This window comes from Rhinopithecus roxellana, chromosome 2 (assembly GCF_007565055.1).
Source record: "Rhinopithecus roxellana isolate Shanxi Qingling chromosome 2, ASM756505v1, whole genome shotgun sequence".
Taxonomy (NCBI): Eukaryota; Metazoa; Chordata; class Mammalia; order Primates; family Cercopithecidae; genus Rhinopithecus; species Rhinopithecus roxellana.
Window position 1 is genome coordinate 142,158,172 of NC_044550.1, and position 24,904 is coordinate 142,183,075.

General features: G+C 41.7%; 1 protein-coding gene across 6 annotated transcripts in view; it reads left to right on the forward strand.

Moving 5' to 3' along the window:
• Positions 1 to 24,904, forward strand: part of FAM114A1 (family with sequence similarity 114 member A1) — a 79,645-nt gene that overhangs the window by 8,793 nt on the left and 45,948 nt on the right. For 5 of the 6 annotated variants that reach the window (XM_010365805.2, XM_030923159.1, XM_010365806.2 and 2 more), the window contains 2 exons: positions 1,552 to 1,907; positions 14,387 to 14,474. In XM_010365805.2, the coding sequence (XP_010364107.1) occupies positions 1,560 to 1,907; positions 14,387 to 14,474 (436 nt within the window). In that variant the 5' untranslated portion in view covers positions 1,552 to 1,559. The remainder of the gene's footprint in view (positions 1 to 1,551; positions 1,908 to 14,386; positions 14,475 to 24,904) is intronic. The other variant, XM_030923163.1, reaches the window with a different exon arrangement.

A 24,904-nucleotide genomic window follows, 5' to 3' on the forward strand; every position in this document is an offset into this window, starting at 1 on the left:
AAAGATACAGGTAATACTCTTAGTTCCCATTGGCATAGTCCTTCATACCAAGTAAGAGCTCCAGGAGAGTTTAAAGATAGCACTGTAGGTTTCTGTTAGCTTCCTATTGCTGCTGTGACAAATTACAACTAACTTTGTGGCATTTGCCAACACAGACTTATTCTCTTGGAGTTCTGGAGGTCAGAAGTCTGAAATCAGTGTCCATGGGCTAAAGTCAAGTTGCTGGCAGCCTGGTTCCTTCTAGAGTCTCTGAGGGGAGGATGGTTTCCTTTTCCTTTTTAGCTTCTGGTGGCCACCCATATTCCTTGGCTTTGGGGCCCCTTCCTTCATCTTCGAAGTGTGTCACTCCAGCTTCTGCTTCTGTCAACACATCACCTTTTCCTCTTTGTAGTCAAGTCTCCCTCTGCCTCTGGATGATAAGGACACTTGCAATTACATTTAAGGCCAACTCAGATAATCTAAAATAATCCCCTCATCTCGAGATCCTTAACTTACTCACATCTGCAGGATCCCTTTTGTTATGTAAGGTAACACACGTTCCGGGAATTGGGATATGGTTATCTTGGGGGCCATTCATTATTCCCACAGTCCCCAACCTTTTTGGCACCAGGAACTAGTTTTGTGGAAGACAATTTTCCCACAGATCAGCGGAAAAGGTGTGGGGGAGATGGTTTCCGGATGATTCAAGCACTTTACATTTATTGTGCACTTTATTTCTGTTATTATTACATTGTAATATATAATGAAATAATTATACAACTCGCCAAAAGGTGGAACCAGTGGGAGCCCTGAGCTTGTTTCCCTGCAACTAGATGCTCACGTCTGGGGGTGATGGGAGACAGATCATCAGGCATTAGATTCTCATAAGAGTGCACAGCCTAGATCCCTCAAACGTGCAGTTCACAATAGGGTTCATGCTCCTATGAGAATCTAATGCCACCACTGATCTGACAGGAGGAGGAGTTCAGGTGGTAATGTGAGCACGATGGGGAGCAGCTGTAAATACAGAGGAAGCTGTGCTCACTCACCCGCTACTCACCCCTGCTGTTCAGCTCGGTTCCTAACAGGCCATGGACTGATACGGGGAACAATGCAGGGTTGGGGACCCCTGCATTATTCGGTCTCCCACAAGGTTACATAGAGTATTGGTTAAAAAAAAGTTTGCCCCAGTCAGGTGCAGTGGCTCACGCCTGTAATCCTAGCAATTTGGGAAGCTGAGGCAGGTGGATCACCTGAGGTCGGGAGTTTGAGACCAGCCTGACCAACATGGAGAAACCCCGTTTCTACTAAAAACACAAAATAAGCCAGGTATGGTGGCACATGCCTGTAATCCCAGCTACTTGGGAGGCTGAGGCAGGAGAATCGCTTGAACCCGGGAGGCGGAGCTTGCAGTGAGCCGAGATCGTGCCATTGCACTCCAGCCTGGACAGCAAGAGCGAAACTCCATCTCAAAAAAAAAAAGTTTACCCCTACCAGATTTATTTATCCAGGGCTTTGAATTGAAGCTTAACAATCCGATGAAAGCATGAGGTGTTTGTATTGTGTTGACAGATATTAAAATGTCTGATGATGCTGGCGACACCTTAGCCACTGGAGACAAAGCAGAAGTTACTGAGATGCCTAATAGTGATTCTTTACCTGGAGATGCAGAAGTAAATTGTGATTCAGCTGCAATTTCACATGAGCCAACACCAGCTGACCCCAGAGGGGAGGGGCATGAAAATGCAGCTGTGCAGGGTGCAGGGGCTGCCACCATTGGGCCCCCTGTGCAGCCTCAAGATCCCAACACCATGGAGCCCCCTCTCAATGGAGAAGTGACTGAGGATACACTTGCTGAGTGTATTGATTCCGTCAGCCTTGAGGCAGAAGCCAGATCCGAAATACCCCTGCAAGAACAGAATTATCCGGTAAGAATGGGTCATTCAGTTCACTTTGGCCTAAGTTCTTGCTTATATGTACCATGTGCAGAGCTAGCAGCAAGCTCTGCAGGTGGGCATTGGGAGTTCAAAATGTACTGTGACATCCCCTCTGTCATCAGAAATGTGCTGTGTAGTGAGATTAAACATATATGAAAATAATTTGTCATAATATTTGCATTTTGATAAATATATTATTAACAGTAACAGCCACCAGTTATCACACACAAGCTGTGTGCCAGGCACTCTGCTAGGCACTTTATCTGTTATGTAATTCACTCCACCAGCAGTTCAAACCTGGGTATCACTAACTCCAGCTTATACCTGTAGCAGCCGGGCTTAGAGATGGTAGCTTGTCCTGGGCTACTTGGTTGTAAATGGAAGATATTGTAATATCAGACGTCATGTCTCTAGATAATTAACAAGCCTGATTCCACCCTAAACAAGTCAATGTTTCTTTAAGATCACTTAAAATCTGATGTGTACTTACAAATCCATGGTGGAGATCTTCAGCCTTCAGATCACTGTTTTATCATCACACAACACCTTCCAGGGGAACAGAGGCAGAATGCACTCATCACCCCTCCCCTTTCAGTGCCTGCACCTGTCTCTCAGGGTAGGAGATAAACCAGATCTCTCTGTTGGCACCTGGGCCACCAAGAAGACTATCCCAGCAAGGTTTTCCTGGAGTCTTCACCTCCAGCCATGTGGGGCCGTGCAGGGGTGGGAGACGCCCCGCATGAAAGGAGGAGACAGGCCGCTCTCCTCATCCTGTCTGGGATAGACTGCCTTCTAGAAGGCGGGTGCAGGAGGGTGGAATTGGGGTCTTCCCTCAGCCAGGTCCAGCCCTGTTCATCCTGAAGAGTGCCACCACAGATCACCCCCTTGAGGTGACTCTTGCGCATGACGTGAGGGACAGGAACTAAACAGGGAATCAGGGGCCCTGGGCTTTCACCCTCCCATCTATCATTAACTCCATGAGCTTGGGCCAGACACCCTAATGTCTCTGCGCTTCAGGTTCTTCCTCTATGAAGTGAAGATTCTCACATGAAGACCTTGACGCATCCTTCTGACTGATGTTTTATGACTCTTGTATTCAAGATTGGGCTTCCCTCACACCCACTTTCCTCAAGGGGTTTGACCCTCAGAACTGTCTGCAATGGGCTTTCTCAGGGGCAAGGTATTTATTTCCCTTCACTGGAAATGTTTGAACAAAAGCCAAACAGTCATTTTGTAGAGATGTTATGGAAGCAATTTGAGGACCAGCTGGGAGTTTGGATCAGATAGGGTAAACATACACAAAATTTTGTTTATGAGTTTCAGGAGGTCACTGACCCTTTGAAGCCATCTATAGATGCCCTAAATAATTAAGAGCCCCTAGATCAGAAGTTCTCAACTTTAGCTGAATGTTACCAACCACTGGGGGAGATTTAAAATATATTGAAGCCTGGGCAACATGGTGAACCCTGTCTCTGTGAAAAATACGAAAAATTAGCTGTCATGGTGGCATGTACCTGTAGTCCTTGCTACTCAGGAAGAGGCAGGAAGATCACTGGAACCCAAGTGGTCAAGGCTGCAGTGAGCTGAGATCGCACCATTGCACTCTAGCCTGGGCAACAAGAGTGAGACTCCGTCTCAAATAAATAAATAAAATAAAATAAAGTATAATGGAATAGAATAGAATAGAAAATATTGATGCTAGGGTCCCAACCCCAAGGATTCTGATTCAGGAATGGGGCTTGGACATCAGCAATTTTTTAAAGTACCCCAAGTGGTTCTAATGTTTGGCCAGGATTGAGAATAATTACTTCAGGCTAAAGAATTTTCAAGGTCCTTTTTATGATTCTTTGAGTAGGTGATCTTCAGTATCATTCCAGCTCTAAAATGCTGTAGTGCTACAATAACACTTCAAAAGTATTTGGAGACAGGCTCTTTCATTCTTTTGGCTACTAGGACACTTTTTCATCCGTTAATCTTAGAACAACAATAGCAATAACAGCCACAAAACACACAGGAAGTAAAAGTGGGACATTAATAAGCTGCAGGCTTGGCAGTTTGCATGGCATTGGTGATGAGATGGACCACTAGATTATGTCAAGAATCAGCCCAAATAGGAAATGGCAGAGTGAGGATCTGACTCCAGAGCCTGCTTTGCCTCCACACTGTCTTTCTCGTGTAGGGGGCTATGGTTCCCAATTTTCGTCCTAAGTGCTACTGTTAACAAATACCTTGGTACAGTAAGAAAAATATAACTTAGCCACAGCATTCTTACCTAAGATGACTTATACTATACAAGCTCTACTAATTCAAAATCCATATGCTGTTGATAGATTATACATTCCAATTTCAGACATAATAATTATAACAGGATTGTTCATGAAGATAGCACAGTAAGGCCGGGCGCGGTGGCTCACTTCTGTAATCCTAGCACTTTGGGAGGACAAGGCAGGTGGATCACTTGAGGTCGGGAGTTTGAGACCAGCCTGGCCAACACGGTGAAACCCCATCTCTACTAAAAACACAAAAATTAGCCGGGTGTGGTGGCACATGCCTACCAGGAAAGGGGATTCTACTATCTCTCTTAGTAGTTTATCCTTTTATTAGAAGTCAATTTCATACCTAGTCTTTGATTATTGTTCATTTTTTTCTATTTTATTTGCCTCTCGTTGCATACTCATAAGGAATCATTTTGCATCGATGAAGACAATTCTTTCCCTGTTGCTCCAGAGCAGAGTGAATTACGCAAAACAAATTCTTGAATCTAAAGTTCATTACAAGGTGGTTGTTTGGATTGAACACAGGCCGCCCCTGAGGAATGGCAGGTTCTGCAGGAAAAAAGCCAAGTACAAAAGCCTATTTGACCCCATGTTCGTCTACACCTGATAAATTCTCATCACCCCTTTAAAAAAGTATCTGGCCGGGCACGGTGGCTCACACCTGTAATCCCAGCACTTTGGGAGGCCGAGGTGGCCAGATCACCTGAGGTCAGGAGTTCGAGACCAGCCTGACCAACACGGAGAAACCCCATCTCTGCTAAAAATACAAAATCAGCTGGGCGTGGTAGCATGCCTGTAATTCCAGCTACTCGGGAGGCTGAGGCAGGAGAATCACTTGAACCCGGGAGGCAGAGGTTGTGGCGAGTTGAGATTGCACCATTGCACTCTAGCCTGGGCAACAAGAGCAAAACTCCGTCTCAAAAAAAGAAAAAAAAGTTTCTGTGAGAGAATGCTTACTTTACTAAAAAAAGAAAACTGGCAGAATAGACTTTGAGGACACACTTCCAGGACACATTAGATTTTGTGATAATGTGCATAAATGTGTGTGTGTGTGTGTGTGTGTGCGCGCGCGCGCGCACGCGCATATATATTTGTAAGTACCTGAGTCTGGGTCCCCTTAAAATCCACATCGTTAGGCTCACATTTGCCTCAGGCAGCATGGCCACCATAACTTGGCAGGTAGGGTATTGCGACTAGCAAGTGGCCAGAGTCAAGGATGAGGCCATCTTTCTGGCTGGCACCTCTGCTTTGAAGGACCACACCATTTATGCACTCAGATAAACTATCTCTATCTTTAGGGCTTCTTCTCTTTCTTGTCCTTTTTGACATACAGACTCAGAAGCCACTGAATTTAGCCTTCTCCTATAGGAACCCACTCTACAACCTCCATGAGAAATTGTCCTCAACATTGGAGGTTGGACCAGATTCTCTAAGGCCTCTAGCAGCATCATGATGGCAATGCATTATGCCCAGAAACCTGAGTGGTGTAACTATCTTCAGGATGCTGACAGTCTAGTTGAGAAGGCAGTATTGTATGAAAGCAATGATTACGTGTCCTCTAGTACTAGATAGGACAGGCACAAGGGAACCTTTAGATGGAGCATTTAAATTCATCTTAAAGAGTCAGAGAAGTCTTCAGCCTCAATTCAAAGATGTTTGTCTTGAGTACTGGTTGGGAGTGACATTTGTCCCAGAGCTTTTGTGGGACCTTATTATATACTAGCTAGTCAATCCTTAAAAGACCCAATCTAGATCAAATTTCTCTAAATTCTGAACACCAAGAAAGGTTACCCAGAAGTTTTAAAATGTCATCCCTACTGCTCAACACCAACGCATAGGGCCAATTATGCAGAAGGTGAAGAATCCCAGTGTTAACGCTATGAGTACTCTCACGGGAAAACATGGGCGTGTGGACCACCATGGATAGTTCTCTCCCTAAAAAAGGAAAAGCAGAATGTTTAAATGCCTAAAGTTGCGGTCAAGAGAGACAAGGAGTAGGGGACACAGGCTGAGACATGACAGCATTTAGCCTCCTAAACCAGATGAGTAGAGTTTTCTCCAGTTCTGTTTGAGTATTTCCCCTTTTAGGCCTGCTGTAAAAGGACAGTGTTCCCTACTGCCTACGTTCCCTATTCTGTGTTCCCTAAGCGGTGACACCCAGTTTTGGCTTGGACAACCAGGTGGATGAAGGTGCCATTCTGCCATAGAGAGGAGTGCTTCCCAGATCTGTTGGTGTATTGGAATCATGTGGGGAGCCTGTTAAAAGTTCAGATTCCTGGTTTCTACCCTGAGAGATTCTTAGGCACAAGATCATAGTGGAAGCTGAGACTCTATTTTTAATGAATTCCCCCAGGTGACACTCTTGCAGTCAGTCTGTGGACTAGAGTTTGGGAATCACTAACACTAGGACACAGAAAGAGCTAGTTGGGGTATGTGGAAGAATGAATCCAGAAGATGGTGAGTTCAGTTGGTCTTTGGTTTTTCATAGAGACGGGGTCTCCCTGTGTTGCGGAGGCAAGTCTGAAACTCCTAGGCTCAAAATCTTCTCTCACCTCAGCCTCCCAAAGTGTTGGGATTATAGGCATGAACCACCGCAGCAGCCTGAGTTCAGTATTAAATTATGCCATAGGACATCCAAGTGAAGATTTTTTGTGGACAGTTGGTTAAAATGGTCTGGAGAGACAGGTGATTCAGAGGCTATCAGCACCTATGTGGTTATTTCAGTAATGGAAGTGGGTAAGATGGACCAGGTGTTGATATATAAATAACAACGGAGGCCAAGCCCTCAGCCCTGGAAGGTTTCTGTCTCTAAGCCAATTTGGTTCGGCACAGCTCTTAGGGTTTTGTTTTGTTTTTTTTAAATAGCTTATGGTAGCTAGCAAAGAAGTTGTAGTACAGTCTCACCACTACCATATTCTATAAGTGAAATCAAGTCTCAGATCACATTGTACCACACTGACATTTTTAAATGAAATGGTGATTAACAAGCGAGTTGAAAATGGTGTATGAGAACTCTTTCTCATGTAGGCTTGAGAACATCCCATTGTTTAGGTGCTTTGATCAGCATCTTGAATGAAAGGTTTACTCAAGGCAACTGCCTGGATTTCAGAGCTAAGGTTTCTTGCCTGATAGCTGGCATCAAGTCACCAGAATTCCTCAGAGTTGAAAGATGGATGGAAGACCATTTACACCGGGCAAAATCCTTTGTAACACCCTATTCATATAAAACTAGAAGGAGCAGAAAATATACTTATTTACAAATCTTGAATACTTTTTAAAATTTTTATTTACATTTATTTATTTATTTGAGATAGGATCTCCCTCTATCGCCCAGGCTGGAGTGCAGTGGCCTGATCTCAGCTCACTGCAACCTCTGCCTCCCAGATTCAAGCGATTCTCCTGCCTCAGCCTCCAGAGTAGCTGGGACTACTGGCATCTGCCACGATGCCAAGCTAATTTTTGTATTTTAAGTAGAGATGGGGTTTCACCATGTTAACCAGGCTGGTCTTGAACTCCTGACCTCAGATGATCTACCCACCACGGCCTCCCAAGGTGCTGGGATTACAGACATGAGCCACAAAGCCTGGCCCCGCCCTTAAAAAAAAAAAAAAAAGAAGAAAGTCTCTCTCTCTCTGTTGCCCAGGCTGGAGTAAAGTAGCAAGATCATAGCTCACTGCAGTCTTGAACTCTTGCATTCAAGTGATCCTCTTGCCTCAACCTACCAAGTAGATAGGACTACATATGCACGCCATCACACCTGGTAAATTTTTAAATTTTTCTGCAGAGACCAGGTCTTGCCATGTTGCCCAGGCTGGTCTTGAACTCCTGGCTTCAAGTGATCCTCCTGCCTTAGCCTCCCAAAGTGCTGAGATTATAGGAGTGAGCCACCGAAGCCAGCTCCTTGAATACCTTTATTTTTACCATCTAGAACCCCTTTCAGATATTGAGAATGCTAGTAAATAGTCCACCATGTTTACCAGTTAAAACCCATTTTTGCAATTCAGTGTGGTAATTGGCAAAGCATCAGATGTTACTAGAGATACAGATAATAGAATCTCTATAAATAGCTGCCTCAAAGTATGGCTTTCCTGATTAGAATGCTGGCTAACCACTGGACTCTGCATATTTTATTGGCATGCTGACAGCACTTGGATTGTAGGTTAATCTAAGAAGCACCCATAATGTCACAATATGCATGTAGAAGCATTCTAATGTAAATAACTGAAATCATAATACTAAAAGATGGTAAAAAAGAAAAGAAGTGAGAGTCAGAAGATAGGCCATCAGAATAGAACACTCTAAGGCAGATGGAAAAGTGGGTGAGCTTTGGATGCTACCGAGAGGTCAAGTGAGTAACAAAAAGACTAAAATGAGTCCACGGCTTTGACAACAGGAAGCCACTTGACCTCGATGAGAACGATTTCCTGAAGTAGTGACACAGGAGTCTTGCTGTGGAGGGAGGAGGGACAAGGGAGGTGAATACAGAAGATAAGCACCTTTTTTTTTTTTTTTTTTTTTTGAGACAGAGTCTCACTCTGCCTCCCAGGCTGGAGTGCAATGGCACAATCTCGGCTCACTACAACCTCCACCTCCCGGGTTCAAGCGATTCTCCTGCCTCAGCCTCCCGAGTAGCTGTGATTACAGCATGCACCACCACACCCGGCTAATTTTTGTATTTTTAGCAGAGACGGGGGTTTCACCTTGTTGGCCAGGCTGGTCTCGAACTCCCAACCTCAGGTGATCCACTCGCCTTGGCCTACCAAAGTGCCGGGATTACAGGCGGGAGCCACAGTGCCTGGCCACTATAAGCACCTTTTCTTAAGAGACAAAGAAGAAAGATGTGGAGCAGACACCAGATAAGTTTGAAAGAAACATTTTGTTCGTGTTGTGATTTTCATTTGTTGACTTCAAGATAGAGGAATTGTGTGCATGATTAAATGTAACCTATATGGAAAGCATGCATAGAAATGTAGCCTGGGCCAGGCGCAGTGGCTCACACCTGTAATCCCAGCACTTTGGGGGGCCAAGACAGGCAGATCACCTGAGGTCGGGAGTTCCAGACCAGCCTGGCCAACAAGGTGAAACCCCGCCTCCACTAAAAATACAAAAATTAGCCGTGCATGGTGGTGGGCACCTGTAATCCCAGCTACTCAGGAGGCTGAGGCAGGAGAATCGCTTGAGCCCAGGAGGCGGAGGCTGCAGTGAACCAAGATCACGCCACTGCACTCCAGCCTGGGAGACAAAGCAAGACTCCGTCTCAAAAAAAAAAAAAAAAAAAAAAATGTAGCCTGTACAGGGAAGCCGTTTGTATAGAAAAAGGCTGAAAAGCCAGAAGAGCCAAGAGAGAGTAAAACCAACCTACCCAGGCCAGGAGACGTTTAGGTGGAGGTGCTATGGTACCTAAGAGGAAGGTGCGTTTCCATAATAATGAAAGGGAGGAGGTAATTGTGAATCGCAGGGTAGTGCACTTAGATTTGTGTTTACATGGGGTTTTGGTGTAGGCCAGTGTATATTTTGTGCATAATAAGAACTACTCAAAAGTTTAATTGGGTTTAAACAACTAGTGTTCCACCTATGAAGATGACAAACTCAAAAACCCAATCCTTAGGCTTCATATGAATCTCACAAATCTCACTGTTTAGAAGTCTAGCAAAATCGAACAGTCACTTTTAAGATACTTTTGGTTAATATTTGGTTTGGTCCTTTTTACCAACTTAAATGCGTTTAAATATTTTAAACTGCATTTATAATATATTCTACTTCCTTTTTGAGTACCTGAGTTATCTACTTATACAAAACCTTGCTAAGTACTTAATAATTGTTATAAAGCTACTAAAATACATTTATAGAGTTGACTTAAAGACCTCTCAATAATGTGCAGAAACTTGGCATGATTTCAACTTAAAATCAGAAGAATAATAATTCAATTATTCATTTTTGATTGATTTTCAAAAACTGTCACTTTAATAGGTCAGATTCCTTCAACATTAGTAGTACAGAAAAGACCAAATATGCACAAAAATATGAATAGCATATCTTCAATGCTTTCAACTTTTCTATATTTAATTTTTAAATCTTCCCAAAGTTGAATGATGCATACTTATCAAGGAAGAAAATTGGCTGGAAATAACTGAGGCCATTTTCAATCAGATATTTTGACAGAGTTTCAGGCTACAGAGCAATTTTCATCCTCCCAGCTGTCATACTGACCCCCTTTTTAGAGTAGCTAGGTCATGAGTTACAAAAATTAAAAAGCATAGATCACCCTATGAGTTACGAACCCATACGTTTCATTGCCCACATCCCTGGATGCAAGTTATACACAGCACCTGATTCTCGATCTGCTCAAGGAAATAGAACAACCACACTGCTCCTTCATCTTTAAGATAGGTACATATGTTTTCCATCTAAATGTTAAAGGCCTTTGAATTTGATGGAGTTCTGGGATTTAATTTTTTTCTATCTAATAGCTTTAAACTCAATAGCCTAAAATAAATCCATTTTCTATTTAATGATAAAGACTTTTAAATGGGATACTAGATAGGAAAATGTCTTTCCTATTTAAAGAACATTGAACTTGGGCCAGGTGCAGTCACCTGTAATCCTAGCACTTTGGGAGGCCAAGAGAGAAGGATCACTGGAGGCCATGAGTTCAAGACCAGCCTGGGCAACGTAGTGAGATCCTGTCTCTACAAAAAATAATTTTTAAAAATTAGTTAAGTGTGGTGGTGCATGCCTGTAATCTCAGTTACTTGGAGGCTGAGGCAGGAAGATCACTTGAGCCCAGGAGTTGGAGGATGCAGTGAGCTGTTATCATACTACACACTCCAGGTTGGGCAACAGCGAGACTCTGTCTCCTAAAAAGAAAAAAGAACTGTGAACTTGATAGAATCCTACATTCTTTCTTAGGACCACACAAAGGTTTAGATGTTTAAATGATCTCCAATTGAGTTTCGAATATCCCTCTTGATCAAGCCAAATCTAATTTGCTGTTATAAGAGTTATGGGGAGCAGGCAGGAAGGTGAGAGAGTTCTCATCTGATGATTTTCTTTCCTCTGTGTATTAGGATGTGAAGTTGCCTATTGAAGGAGGTGGAAGTTATGGGGGGAGGGTGAGAAAAAAGTTTTAATATCCCTCTATTGGTAATAAGCAACCTGAGCAGCTCCATGCTGCCTGTTGTAGCGTCTCCTAATTGTGTGACATTAAGTCCATTTGAAGTGGAGACCATATTCATGATGAGATATATTTATAATTCATGCTTAATTTAGTCCATATGTTTTTATATTAAATATGTGTATTTAGTCATTCAAGTATTTGCCGTTTGATAACAAATATTCTTTATAGCTGATCAAGAAGTCACAGCTCAATGTCAAAGAACTTTATTAATAAAGCAATTGAAGTAGTCACTTATTATACAGCAAAAAGTTCTAGACTCATTTAACATTTATTTCCATTTGCTAGTCAATTACCAGCTGTCAGAGCATAATAAATATTATAAATTTGAGTCAGAAGCTGTCACCGCTAATTGTATTAACTCTTCCTAATCATAGGTAGTGATTTGTCCTGTGAAAGAATGATATTAATCACTGACTTCCATCTGTCTTCATAATGGTGTAAAATTGCCACTGGATTCCATTGCTGAAGTGAAGTAAATCAATGTAGACACCAAAAATGAAAGGAGGCAGTGATGAGTCATGAATATTTCCGTTCATGTTAACAAGCTTCTCATTGTTTCCAGACAGAGAGAAAAAAATGACAGCTAGCTTTCAAAGCTTTTTGCTTCTAGGTCTTAAAAGTGTAGTTTCTTCTTATCATTATTTCTATATGCCAGGCACTAAGAAGAGTACTTCTTATATGCCAGGCACTAAGCTCACAACATTATATGAATTATTTCTTTTAATCTTCACAACCACCAATGAAGTTATTGGTTCTTATACTTATGGCACTTATGCTACTATTCTTTGCGTTTTATAATGAGGAAATGAAGGCTTAAAATAACTTGAGTAATTTGTTGTCCAAAACAGCAGAGCCTGGAGTCAAACCCAAGCAATTTAACTTCCATAACTTAGGCTCAACCAGTACTCTACACAGATGGGTGATGTTTGAATCAGTTAGGAATGCTGTTGAGTCGAAGTAACTAAAATCCAACATATAGTAGTTCACAAAATAGTGATTTTTTTTTCTCTCACTTAATAGAAAGAATGGGGATAGACAGCTACTTATGTTGGTTTAGTAGCTCAGCGGAGCCAGGACCAGTGACTGTGACTCCTTGGCCTTTCCCTTGTGACAGCAAAAATGACTGCTTCAATTTCAAGCTTCATGTCCACATTCAGGGCAGGAAAAAAGAGAAGGGGAAAGAGTGGGCACTTGCTGTAACTATAATGTATCATGAAAGCAAAAACTATACCATTTATATATCTCGTTAGTTGAAAACTGTTTCATATGGCCATCCTTATCTGCAAGAGTAGAAAACAGAAAGGGAGGCTGGGCATAGTGGCTCACGCCTATAATCCCAGCACTTTGGGAGGCCAAGGTGGGCGGATCATGAGGTCAAGAGATCAAGACCATCCTGGCCAACATGGTGAAACCTCGTCTCTACTAAAAATACAAAAAATCAGCCAGGCGTGGTGGTGCGCGACTGTAGTCCCAGCTACTGGGGAGGCTGACGCAGGGGAATCAGGGAATCGCTTGAACCCAGGAGGCGGAGATTGCAGTGAGCTGAGATCGCGCCACTGTACTCCAGCCTGGTGACAGAGCAAGACTCTGTCTCAAAAAAACAAAACAAAACAAAACCAAACAAAACAAAACAAAAACCAGCAAGGGAGTCGGGAGTTAGGGATGACTAATGGACCAGCTGTGAGTCAAAAGTTATGGAATCTACAAACGCCGTAGGAATTTTCCACTGCCTCCTTACTTTCTTTCTGCCCTTCCTTCCTGCCTCCCTCCCTCCCTCCCTTTCTCCCTCCTTTCCTTCCTTCCTTCTTTCTTTCCTTCCTTCTTTCCTTTTGAGTACAAAAGAGCTATGATTCTCCATACAGGTAACTCATAGAATATTTATTCTTGCCTTGTTTTCTAGAGTGTGTTCCCAGATAGAAAGAGAAAGCTGTGGTTCCACTACCTGAGTCAGGACTCATTGGTTGCAAGAACAGAAACATGCACACCTCACTGAGAAAGTGGATGCATTTCAGCCATTAATTCAGCAAATATTTATTAAGCACTCATTATATTCCAAGCACTCTTCTAGGCTCTGGAAGTATATCAGTGAACAAAACATTAAAAAAACAAAAAAAGAGTGAACAAGAATGTGAGAGAATCTCATAGAACCCAAAGATCAGAAAGCAGCAGGGCCTTCGGAGGGACAGAAATCAGGGACTAAGAAGCTGTCAGGAATCCAAACAGCAGCTCTAAGCCAATCTCCATTCTGCTCACTCTGCCTTCTCTTAATTCTTAGTCTGTGTGGTGGGTATAATATGGTCACCCACATAACCTGAGTTTTCAACTTCTGTTCATGCACACAGTTCACACTGAACCACAGTCTCTCAGTTCCAATTCCAAAAACCTAGGCAAACGAATTGGAATCCACTGAGGTTAGGAACAGTCTTATCCCTGTGTTATAGGAGTCACTGTGAGTGAAGCAGGGCACCTTGAATCAAAGGTTTCTACCTTGCAAGACTTCCTGTCACTGCTGCCCATCCGTCTCCAGGCATGTTGATGCTTTTTAGACACTTTGCCCATCATCCACGCCAAAGCACCTGCCTGCTGCACCAGAGGTTTAAAAGTTAACTCTGCCTTGAAGAGCACATTTTTTAAAGCCCTGTAAGAACTAAAGGGTCCAGGTCATTTTGAACTTTTTCAGATCACTCTTGTGCCCTCATGTGTATCTTTTTCCCATATAGCCTTTTCCTTGTCTTCTAGATAATACGAGAGAATCGAGGCTCAGTTAACATCAAACTCCCTTCTTGCTTCAAACCAAGCCTTCAGAAGCCAAGATCAGCACTAATCAATTTGGTTCCAAAGTACACATTGCAGTGTGGGTCGGGATATTCTTTTATGACCCTTATAAACTATACACCAATGAGATACGGTTGTTGGTGATTCTTTTCCAAACCTCCTCTTTGTTTCAAACCAATAGGTGTTTTTCCATTCAGGGATATACTGAATTGCTGACCTGCGGCTAATCTGTTTTTCTCCAGGCTGTGGATTCCCCTCCAAGTGGAGGAGGATGGGCAGGCTGGGGATCCTGGGGCAAATCTCTGCTGTCATCTGCATCTGCCACCGTAGGTAAGCATTGTATGTTGCATTGGAATAGACAAAGTCCCGAAGCCTAATAGGATAGGACGTTTTGATCGTACCGTATACTAATAAAGTTTAACATTACCCCATGAGGAAACCATGTTTAGTGCTTACTATTCTAAGTGCTTCATTTATTCCTCCAATACATTTATTCCTCAAAATAACCCTGTATGGAGGAACTGTCGTTTGCTGCACTTTACAGATAAGAAGGCTAATCAGAGAGAGACTAAGACCTTGACCAAAGTCAGGAATGTCTGGGTTGCAATTTAAAAACCAAGTAGTATGGCTTTTAGTATAATATATTCTTAAAGCTTTGTGTTTATCATTCCACTTGAATTTTTTGTAATGCACAACTCATCTACTCCCAAAAAAGATTTGAGATATCTTGATAAAAGGTATTTCATTGGCAGGATATTAAAATATAAGTAGAAAACAATGTGCTGGTAGGGAGGATATATATTTTATATATCCCACAGCTAATAGAGTTTTTGTAATTGAGTATTGACCTCAACTCTGAGCTTCTTGGCTGCCAGTACATTATTTATTTCTCTTTGAAAACAAAATTTTAATTTAAATAAATCTATTTTTCTGGTTTAACATTTTTAAATACATTTCCTGTATTTGTTCTTATACAAAGAGAAAATATGATGGATAGTATAGTGTCTTCCTGAGTGCAAATTTGTCAGGATATTCTTCATGTTACCATTTCTTATATTCTGTCTTCATGAAAACTGAAGGTATAACATCAATATATCTAAGATGATTTAGCAAAGGCATTTCATCTCGAAGGTGGAAGGTAAGAAGAAGACAGGGGAAGCCACAGGTAACAGTTTTCACATCATGCACTTCAGGTATTCTAAGGTGCAGTCCATGGCCATGAGGATCTTGCGATGGGCCATGAATTGGTCCACTTCACTGTTACTCCTAAAACCAGGAAGGTCTTCAGGCCTTTTGCCCCACCTCAGTGGACCATAATCACAGTGTTAAGGGCCAGATATCTAACTTTATAGAGCTTAGGCTGCCTGAAAGAACGGATAGATTGCATTCCTCTAATTCCATCTCTGTCAAATATCAGTTTGCTCAGGAAGGCTCTGGGAAGAAGTAGCAGTGGCCAAATAAATGTTGACCTCTCTGGTAAGAGCCTGGAGAGCAGATTTTCTCTATTGCTTATTGAAGGGGATGGATATGCCTTGAGTACCACATATGCAGATGACAAAATTAACTAAATTCAAGTAGAGGCACCTGTTTTGTTTTCTGAACAGGACAGTGTCTCTTCACAAGGGTGAGGACAAGCACCTGCAGGCATCCTCTGTCCTTGGAAAAACGTTTGAACTTTTAGTGGCTATCAAAAGGATCTTGCCACTGGTGGCACTTAGTTAGAAGTGGCATGCTTTCTAAGCCAAAAACTAAAAAGGGGTTTCTAAAAGACTGTTTTAATTGGAATAAGTCATGAAAAAGTAAACAATATGGTCACTAAAATTATACAGCTCTTCTCATGGTTTATATCATAAAATAGTTATGTGTCCTGGATGTTTCCAGTTTTAACAGCATCCAAACCACTCTGGTTTATAATGTATTTGGTGCTTCGAGGGTTCCATAATAGATGGAGGATTTACTCTTTCTTTAACTTTTAAATATAAGTTCCTGCCACAGAAAATACAGAAATCATCTGCCCTGTGGTAGCAGCTACAGGTGCTCTTTGTGCACACTTAAAGGTGCAGCTCCCTGTAACTGCTCTAGCCCTCGTTGGTCAGACCATTTACTGTTGTTTCTCATTCAGTGTCTGCACCTCATTTGACTTTGGGCTTTGTTGGACCCTCCCAAGATTTCCTGTCCATGGACTGACAGCTCGCCCACTGAATTTACTATCCAACACCTTCTTCGGTGTCTTGCTGTAATCTGACCTTTGCACACATGCAGCTTTGGTTCTAGTGGACTGTGCTCCAAGGCCTCTGGGTTTTGTTACCTGGGTCACATATAACCAGTAGATGGTGCTGACTTTACTGCTTAAAAAGTGGAATGTGGCCAGGCCCGGTGGCTCACGCCTGTAATCCTACTTTGGGAGGCCCAGGTGAATGAATCACTTGAGGTCAGGAGTCCGAGACCAGCCTGGCCAACATGGTAAAAACCCGTCTCTACTAAAAATACAAAAATTAGCTGGGCGTGGTGGTGGGCGCCTGTAGTCCCAGCTGCATGGGAGGCTGAGGCAGGAGAATTGCTTGAACCCAGGAGGTGGAGGTTGCAGTGAGCAGAGATTGTACCCCTGCACTCCAGCCTGGGCAACAGAACGAGAGTCTGTCTCAAAAAAAAAAAAAAAAAGCGAGATGTGATTTTTTCATGGCAGGTCCCTTTTGACTTGATCTGACGTCATTGTCTTAATCTGCGGCCTGTGCTTATGTCTGGGGTTGCTCTTAAAGTTTCTCTGTATTTGAGCCACCATGCAGATGATCAATACTGCATCTTGTTACCCTCACAACAATTTATAAATTCTGGTGGTTCTCATCTGACTCTGAGTAGTAATTGATCCAGAAGAGCCTAGAGAGGTAATTTCCTATAGGCCATCATGATCATTGTGCCAGTCATATTTTTCATGGCACATGATCCCTGTGCCATGAGAAATCATATCTCGCTTTTTAAGTAGTAATGTCAGCACCATCTACTGGTAATATTTGAACGAAGTAACAAAACCTAGAAACCTTGGAGCACAGTCCACTGGAACCAAAACTGTACATGTGCAAAGATCAGTTTACAGTAAGTAGGACACCTAAGAAGATGCTGGATAGTAGATTCAATGGGCGAGCTGTCAGTCCATGGATGGAAAAACTTGCCACTTTTCCTCTAGGGTGGTAAACACGTGGTTTCTCTGAGAATGTATGACATTTGCACATTCCTCATGCAATATCAGAATGAAGTTCAGTATACCCTCTTGTATTAGTTTCTGTCGCTGTGTAAGGAATTACCACAAAGTTAGAGGCTGAAAACAACATGCATTCATTATTTTACAGTTTCTGTGGGCCAAGAGTTCAGGTATGAGACAGCTGCTTGGTGTCTCACCAGGCTGAAATCAGGGTGGCAGCCAGCTGTATTCTCATCTAAGTCTCACGTTTGCCTGAGGCAGCATGGCCCTGAGGTTGACACTATACTTGTATATAATGGAAGTTGTGCCTTGCTTACCTCTCTCAATCCCAAGAGAGTGGCTCAACCTAGACCACAGATCAGGAAGGTACCCATAACTGTAAAGTCTCTGGAGGATAGGGTGGTGCTGCTAGAAGGGGACCCGGAGTCGAGGATGAGGCCACTGGCTCTGCCAGCTGCTCAACTGGCACCTCTGCTTTGAAGATACCATCTTTCAGGGTCATTCATGTTGTTGGCACAATTCAGTTTTTGAAGTTGTAGGACAGAGGTCTCTGTTTCCTGCTGGTTATTGACCAGGGGTCACTTTCAGCTCTTAGGGGCTGCCCTCAGGTCCTCTTTCAAAGTCAGCAGGAAAACCTCTCTGATGCTTCAAATCGCCACCTTCAGGAAGGGCCCCTTTGTTTTAAAGACGTTCCTGATTAGTGCAGGCGCACTGAGGATGATCTCTCTTGTGAGTCACTGAAATTCAACTAATCAAGGACCTTAATTACATCTGAAAATTCTCCTCATCTTTGCCAGATAGAGTAACCTAATCACAGGAGTGAAATCCCATCCTGTTTACACTCCGGCTCACACTCCAAAGGGAAGGGATCACATAGGGTGTATATATCTGGGGACAAGACTCTTGGGGCCATCTCTCAATATGGTCATGCTTCACTTAACAATGGGAATGCCTTCTGAGAAATGGGTCATTAGATTATTTAATCATTGTGCAAACCTCACAGAGTATACACAAACTTACACAGCTAGGCTATGTAGTAGAGCCTATTGCTCCAAGGCTGCAAACACAGGACAGCTTATTACTGTACTGAATATTGTAGGCAATTGTAACACAATAATTAATAAGTATTTGTGTATTCCACTCATCTAAACATAGAAAAGGCACAGGAAAAATACAGTGTTATAATCTTATGAGACCACTGTCATAGATGTGGCCCATCGATGACCAAAAGCTTGTCATTTGGTGCATCCTGCCTACCTTAATTTTCTTCTCGTCTCTGTTTGAGATCTTTATCAGTTACACCACCAATTCCAGAACCTTAGTATTTTTTATGGCTCTGGCTATGTGCTGGAATTTTGAAAAGCTAGAGAATCTTGGCATTTTTCTCGTTTGCATACAAAATGGCAAAGGGTACATGAGGAAGGTCATTAAAATTTTGAAATATTGATGCTCATTCTAAAAGTCCCTTTGGAGAAATTTTAGAGCTATCTTTAGAAAAGCAGGTACTAAAATTGTCTATCACCACTGATCATCACTACCCACCTCCCCCTCAAAATGAATGCAATAGAAATATGACTGAAAACCCTGCCTAAATTGCTCTGACTGCATATTTTGGAGGTTTCTGATCAGGACATGCTATGACTTTATGTAGCAATAGTAGCTAAAACAAGAGCAATATGTATTTCAAAACTGGATAAGCGTCTTTGTAGACCTGTACAGAACTGAAACATGTAGCCTAACAGAAGGCTGAAGTCATGGGTTCCCAGGCTGGAAACAAGCACTGGTGGTTGGGAGTTTGACTCCTGAAAGGTAACAGGGATCATAAGCAGCCCACACATGGTGCCAGGCTCAGAGCCTGAAACAGGTTGGAATGGAGTTCAAAGATCTCTGTGAACAGAGAATTTAAGGTTATGGGTGCCTTCCTGATCTGTGGTCTATGTTGAGCCGCTATCTTGCGATTGAGAGAGGCAAGCGAGGCACAACTTCCTCTATGTACAGGCATAATGTCAACCCCACGGCTTTACAGCATTTGCAGTTTATTATCATCAGGCAAGAAACTTATTGGAAAACAGATCACTCACAGTAGTAGACAAGCTTTGAAGATTTATAAATTGCCTGTGGAAAGTAAAGAAATAACCACATGCTCAATTGCAATTGATTTCCACTCAGAAACCTTTTGTATACCCCCAGGGTAATTCCAGCTGCAGACAGGGGTGCAAAACATATAGTTCTTCACAAAACACAGAGCTGTTAATTGAGCAGTAGAAATGGAGTTACTGCTTACAGTTGTTGAAAAACTGCAGTTAGAATAGTTAGAACTGTTGAGAGTTGGTAGGAGAGTAATAGGAGAATAGAAACAATTGAAAAGTGGTACTCTCTTGGAATGAGCACCGTACCATGAGTCATAAGACCTGGGACCCAGTCCTGAGTGCTACTAACTTGTGATCACAAGGCACTGTTACTAACTAGCTACACCATGCCCTTAACCTAAGACTCAGGTTCTTTGCATGGAAAAGTGTGGGTGGAAAAACTTGAGAAATTCTAAGGTCTCGTCCAACTTCCAGAATATGATGATACCGTATTCTGTGTCTGTGCATAGAAGGAGAAAGATATTTGTGCCCACTGTGCTAAGTGAAAAAATATAAAAAATTAATTGAAATTATTTGTACGTTTGTTTTTATATTTTATCTTTTGCCTCATTACTTTGACTCTGAGGTTAAGAGAAATGAGAAAAAGTGACCTTCCCAATGCATATACAAAGTCAAACATTTTTCAGCCAATAATTATTTTTGGAGAGGCCTTAACTCTTGCATTAGGCTCAACTACAGCCACACTGTTATCACATTCTTAGAAGATTTGGTCACCTGTCACCCATGCCTTTGGATAAGTTCGTAAAATGAAATAAGCATGATTATCATTTCCAGGCAGAAATAAGAGTGGAAAACATTTTAGAAAAGAGGGTTTTTTTGGAGGCTGAGGCGGGTGAATCACTTGAGGTCAAGAGTTCGAGACCAGCCTGGCCAGCGTGGCAAAACTCCGTCTCTACTAAAAAAATACAAAAATTAGCTGGGTGTGGTGACACGCCCCTGTAGTACCAGCTACTTGGAAGCTGCAACAGAAGAATCACTTGAGCCTGGGAGACAGAGGTTGCAGTGAGCCAATATTGCACCACTGCACTCCAGCCTGGGCGACAGAGCAAGATTCTGTCTCAAAAAAAAAGAAAAGAGGGTTTTGATAGTAGTTCCAAATCCCACAGCATCTTATAGACCTGACTTGTTCCTAAAATGTATTACTAGGCTAAGAGTAATAGACCATTAGTCAAAATGAAAGTCAACAACACTAAAACATATGTAAGTATACAAAAGGAAGAGCTCTATAGTAGGATGAGTCATTTATTTCTAGATACCACCAAAGGCTTAAATGTTTATTTGAAATTCTAGTTTTGACAGTTTTATGAGTTTAAGCATCTTATGCAAGAGTACCTGAGGTTGGGGGTTGGTGTGTACGGAATGTACCTGATCTGTATATTTACTTTTTCCAAAATTATCATTGTTCCCCTTCCTCATCCTCTCCCAAGGTACATAGTTTTTCCCTTCTGCACATGTTAATGAAACTCTTCTACCAGCCCTGTCAGAAATGACAGTGTTTATTACAGAGAATGGCAAACTTGTCAAAATGGTACTAGAATGAGAAATCATCACTGTGTAAATCACTGTCGATAGGGCATGAATTCATTTTTGAAGGTGACATTGCTGATGATATGAAATTTCTCAAGGATAATTGAGACAAAGAGAATAGGATGAATGCTTAGAGTTTGTCCACCATCCTTTAGATTCTATGAATAAAACACAGGGGTTAATGAGTGTCTGTTGGACTTCTGGGCAAATATCATCAGTTCAGTAACACTTCTTTTCTATTTTGAGCCTAAAGGGAAGTAAGCATCTGATTACAAAGTGGACATCAACCATCATATGGAGAGGAAAGACTATTACAAAGGAAGATTGATTGGCTCCCTTTTTGCTGCACTATAGTTCGCTTTGGTTGAGCATGGTAGTATCAACTTGTGCTTTTCTGAACAATTACTCTTCACAACTTTTTATAATATCTTGAATTCATTGATAGAAGACTCTGAAACACAGTCAGTGTGTGTGTGTGTGTGTATATATATATACGTATGTATATATATATATAGACAGATACAGATATATCTACCTCCATTCAGCGGGATACTATGCAGCCATTAAAAAGACCAAGGTAGATCACTGTTCTAGGTTGGATGCCCAGCAGAGGGATGAGGCAGAAATTGTGTGCTGGAGTTTTACTGTGAAGTACTTTCTGGAACAAGCTTTGCAAGACAGCAAAGGATTGGAAAGCAAAACTGAGCCAAGGGAGAAGTTGAACTGCAATGTCGTTACAGCAGAGGTCTTAGCCTATCCCATAGGGAGCTTAGGGTTTGGGATGAGTCTTAGGAGATATCTTCCCTTAATCCGCCGGCCCGGGCCTTTATATCAACAGCTCCCTCATTGACCAGTCACTGTAGTATAGTCTTGGTGGAACCAACTCCCTTTGGTCAAAGGCAATTCAAAGGGAGGTATTTACTTAGTTGAGCACTGTCAACAGACAACACTCCCAGAATCGAGGAGAATGAGCACTGTGATTCCAGTCAGCACACAGCACCCAGCACTATCTCTATGTGCTGAGACTTCAACTGTGAACTGCCAAATGGAAAAGCCAGGTCCAGAAGATTTATATATAGGTAAATATGCTTTTACATTCTTGAAAAGAATCACAAGAAATAATTAGAATTGTTATCTTTAGAAGGAAGGGGTTGAGGGGAGAGAAAGGGCTACCTTAAGTCTTTCAAAAGCTCCAAGCATTGCTTCTTTTAGAAGTCACTCCTATATCAGAGCAAATGCATTAGTATGTACCCACATTTCTCATTAAATTTACTACACACACACACACATACACACACACACATATATATATATCAACTATGTAGGAGTTGAATTTATTTGAATGATAATTGACCAACTGATCCAGTATTACATTTTGAATACATTTAAGTAAATATTAATTACTATCTAATTTGTAATTCTGTTTTTTTCTTTTAAAGCCAACAGCTTTTGCAGGACTTAATTATTTCCACAGGCCCTTATAAGCTCGTACACTCTATTGCTTATTAGTTACTGGAATCTAAGCAGCAAGAGGCTGGTCCACCTTCTGTTATCTATGTGTCTATACTCTTTGGACTTGCTAATATTATGAACATTTTTATTTTTTAAATCTGCACATGAAAGCATGTTCAACACCAGTAATCATTAGGGAAATGCTAATCAAAACTACGATGAGATACTACCTCACACCCATTAGAATGACTTTTTGAAAAAATTTTTACCACTAATATTTCAGTATAAGAATGACTATTATTTTTTAAGAAAACAAAATAAGTGTTGGTGAGGATGTGGAGAAACTGGAACCCTTGTGTGCTCTCGCTGGGGTTATAAAATAGTACAGCTGCTGTGGAAGACAGTATGACAGTTCCTCAAAAAACGAAAAACAGAATTACCATATGATCCACCAATTCCACTTCTGATTATATTTCCAAAAGAATTAAAGGCAGGGTCCCAAGGAGGTATTTGTACACCCATGATCATAGCAGCGTTATTCACAATAGCTAAAGCACAGAAGCAACCCAAGTGTCTGTGGACAGATGAATGGAAAAGCCAAATGTGGTCTCTGCATACAAGGGAATATTACTCAGATTTTAAAACGAAGGAAATTCTGACATATGTTACAACATGGATGAACCTTGAGGACATTATGCTAAGTGAAATGAGCCAGTCACAAAAAGACAAGTACTGTGTGATTCCACTTCTGTGAGGCATTTAGAAATAGTCAAAATCATAGAGATTTGAGAACGTTCTGACTAGTGGAATGTAGAATGATGGTTTCCAGGGGCTGGTAAAAGAGGGGTGTGGGGAGTTATTGTTTAATGGATATAGAGTTTCAGTTTTACACAAGAGAGAGAGTTCTGGAGATGGATAGTGGTGATGGTTGCACAATATTGTGAATGTATTTGGTACCTCTGAACTATTCAGGTCGGAAAAGTTAAGATGGTAAAATGTATGTCATGTGCATTTTACCACAAAAAAAATTGGAGTAAAATTCAACCAGATATATCAGAGATGTGATATTATGGGATTTTTTAAAGTTTCTTTTTAATATATTCATTTTTTGAAAAAGAAGAAAAAAAGAAAGTTAAAAAAAGAAAAAGAAGGAAATATTGTATTAAAAAATAAAACAAGCTAAAAGGGAGAAACCTTCCTAATGATTTAGCGTGTGCCCTTGTTGTGATCCTTCAGCATATAGGACCAATAGGAAGTACCCATTGAGCTACCCAGTCATCCAAGGTGCTGCAGAGAACTGCTGCTGCTTCCCTGAGTTACCACTTGGTCAGAGAGAACTTCCCAGCATACTCTTTTTTTTGAGCTGGAGTCAGAGTCTGGCTTTGTCGCCCAGGCTGGAGTGCAATGGCGCAAACTCAGCTCACTACATCTCTGCCTCCTGGGTTCAAGCGATTCTCCTGCCTCAGTCTCCCAAGTAGCTGGGATTACAGGCGCCCACCACCACTCCGGCTAATTTTTGTATCTTTAGTAGAGATGGGGTTTCATCATGTTGGCCAGGATGGCTTGAACTCCTGATCTCAGGTGATTCGCCTACCTTGGCCTCCCAAAGTGCTGGGATTACAGGCGCGAGCCACCTTGCCCTGCCCAGCATATTCTTTTTGCAAATTATTTCATCTTGATTATTTCAGATAACCAGCAAATTATTTCATCTTTCCAGAAAGAGGAGAGACTTCCCTTCGATGACTTTTTGATCTTGGTGGAATTCACAAGAAGAGGGCTTCATAAGATCACAGTGCTTTTGGGGAAGAAAAAAATCAAAGTGGATCTATAAGATAGCCCTACACAGTGTCTTGAGAATGCAGCCTGCACAGCACAGGGATGATCCTAAAAACACTAAGCTATGCCATCACTAGACACAGTTGACAGGGAGAGGGTTAGAGTCAGGTTTCACCGCGGAGGTGACCTTCACCTTGTTCTTTGGTCATGGTAAGGTAAGTCAAGTGCATTTTAGAATAAAACAATGTTTTAAAAAGTAGGAAGCTCCAAACTAAGGATCTGATTTCCAAAGAGTTATAGAAACGGGATTAAAATGACATTTATTCAACTATAAATGGCAACAAAACTTTCTTGACATAACATAGTGATTACACATGTGGGTTCTAGAGTCAGAAGGACTGAGTTGGAATCTCGCCTTTGTCACTGATTGGTTTTAGGACCTTGGGAAAGTGATTTCACCTCACCAGGTCTCAGTTTTCTCAGTTGTGAAATGAGTACACTAATATCCTAAGGGACCTCATAAGGTCGTTGAGAAGGTTAAATGAGATAATGTACTGTACTAAAAGTATTTAGTACAGTGTTAGGACATAGTAAGTGCTCAATAAATGTTGTCTGTAGCAGAGGTTTCACATGTTTCTTCTTAATAATCTCGCAAA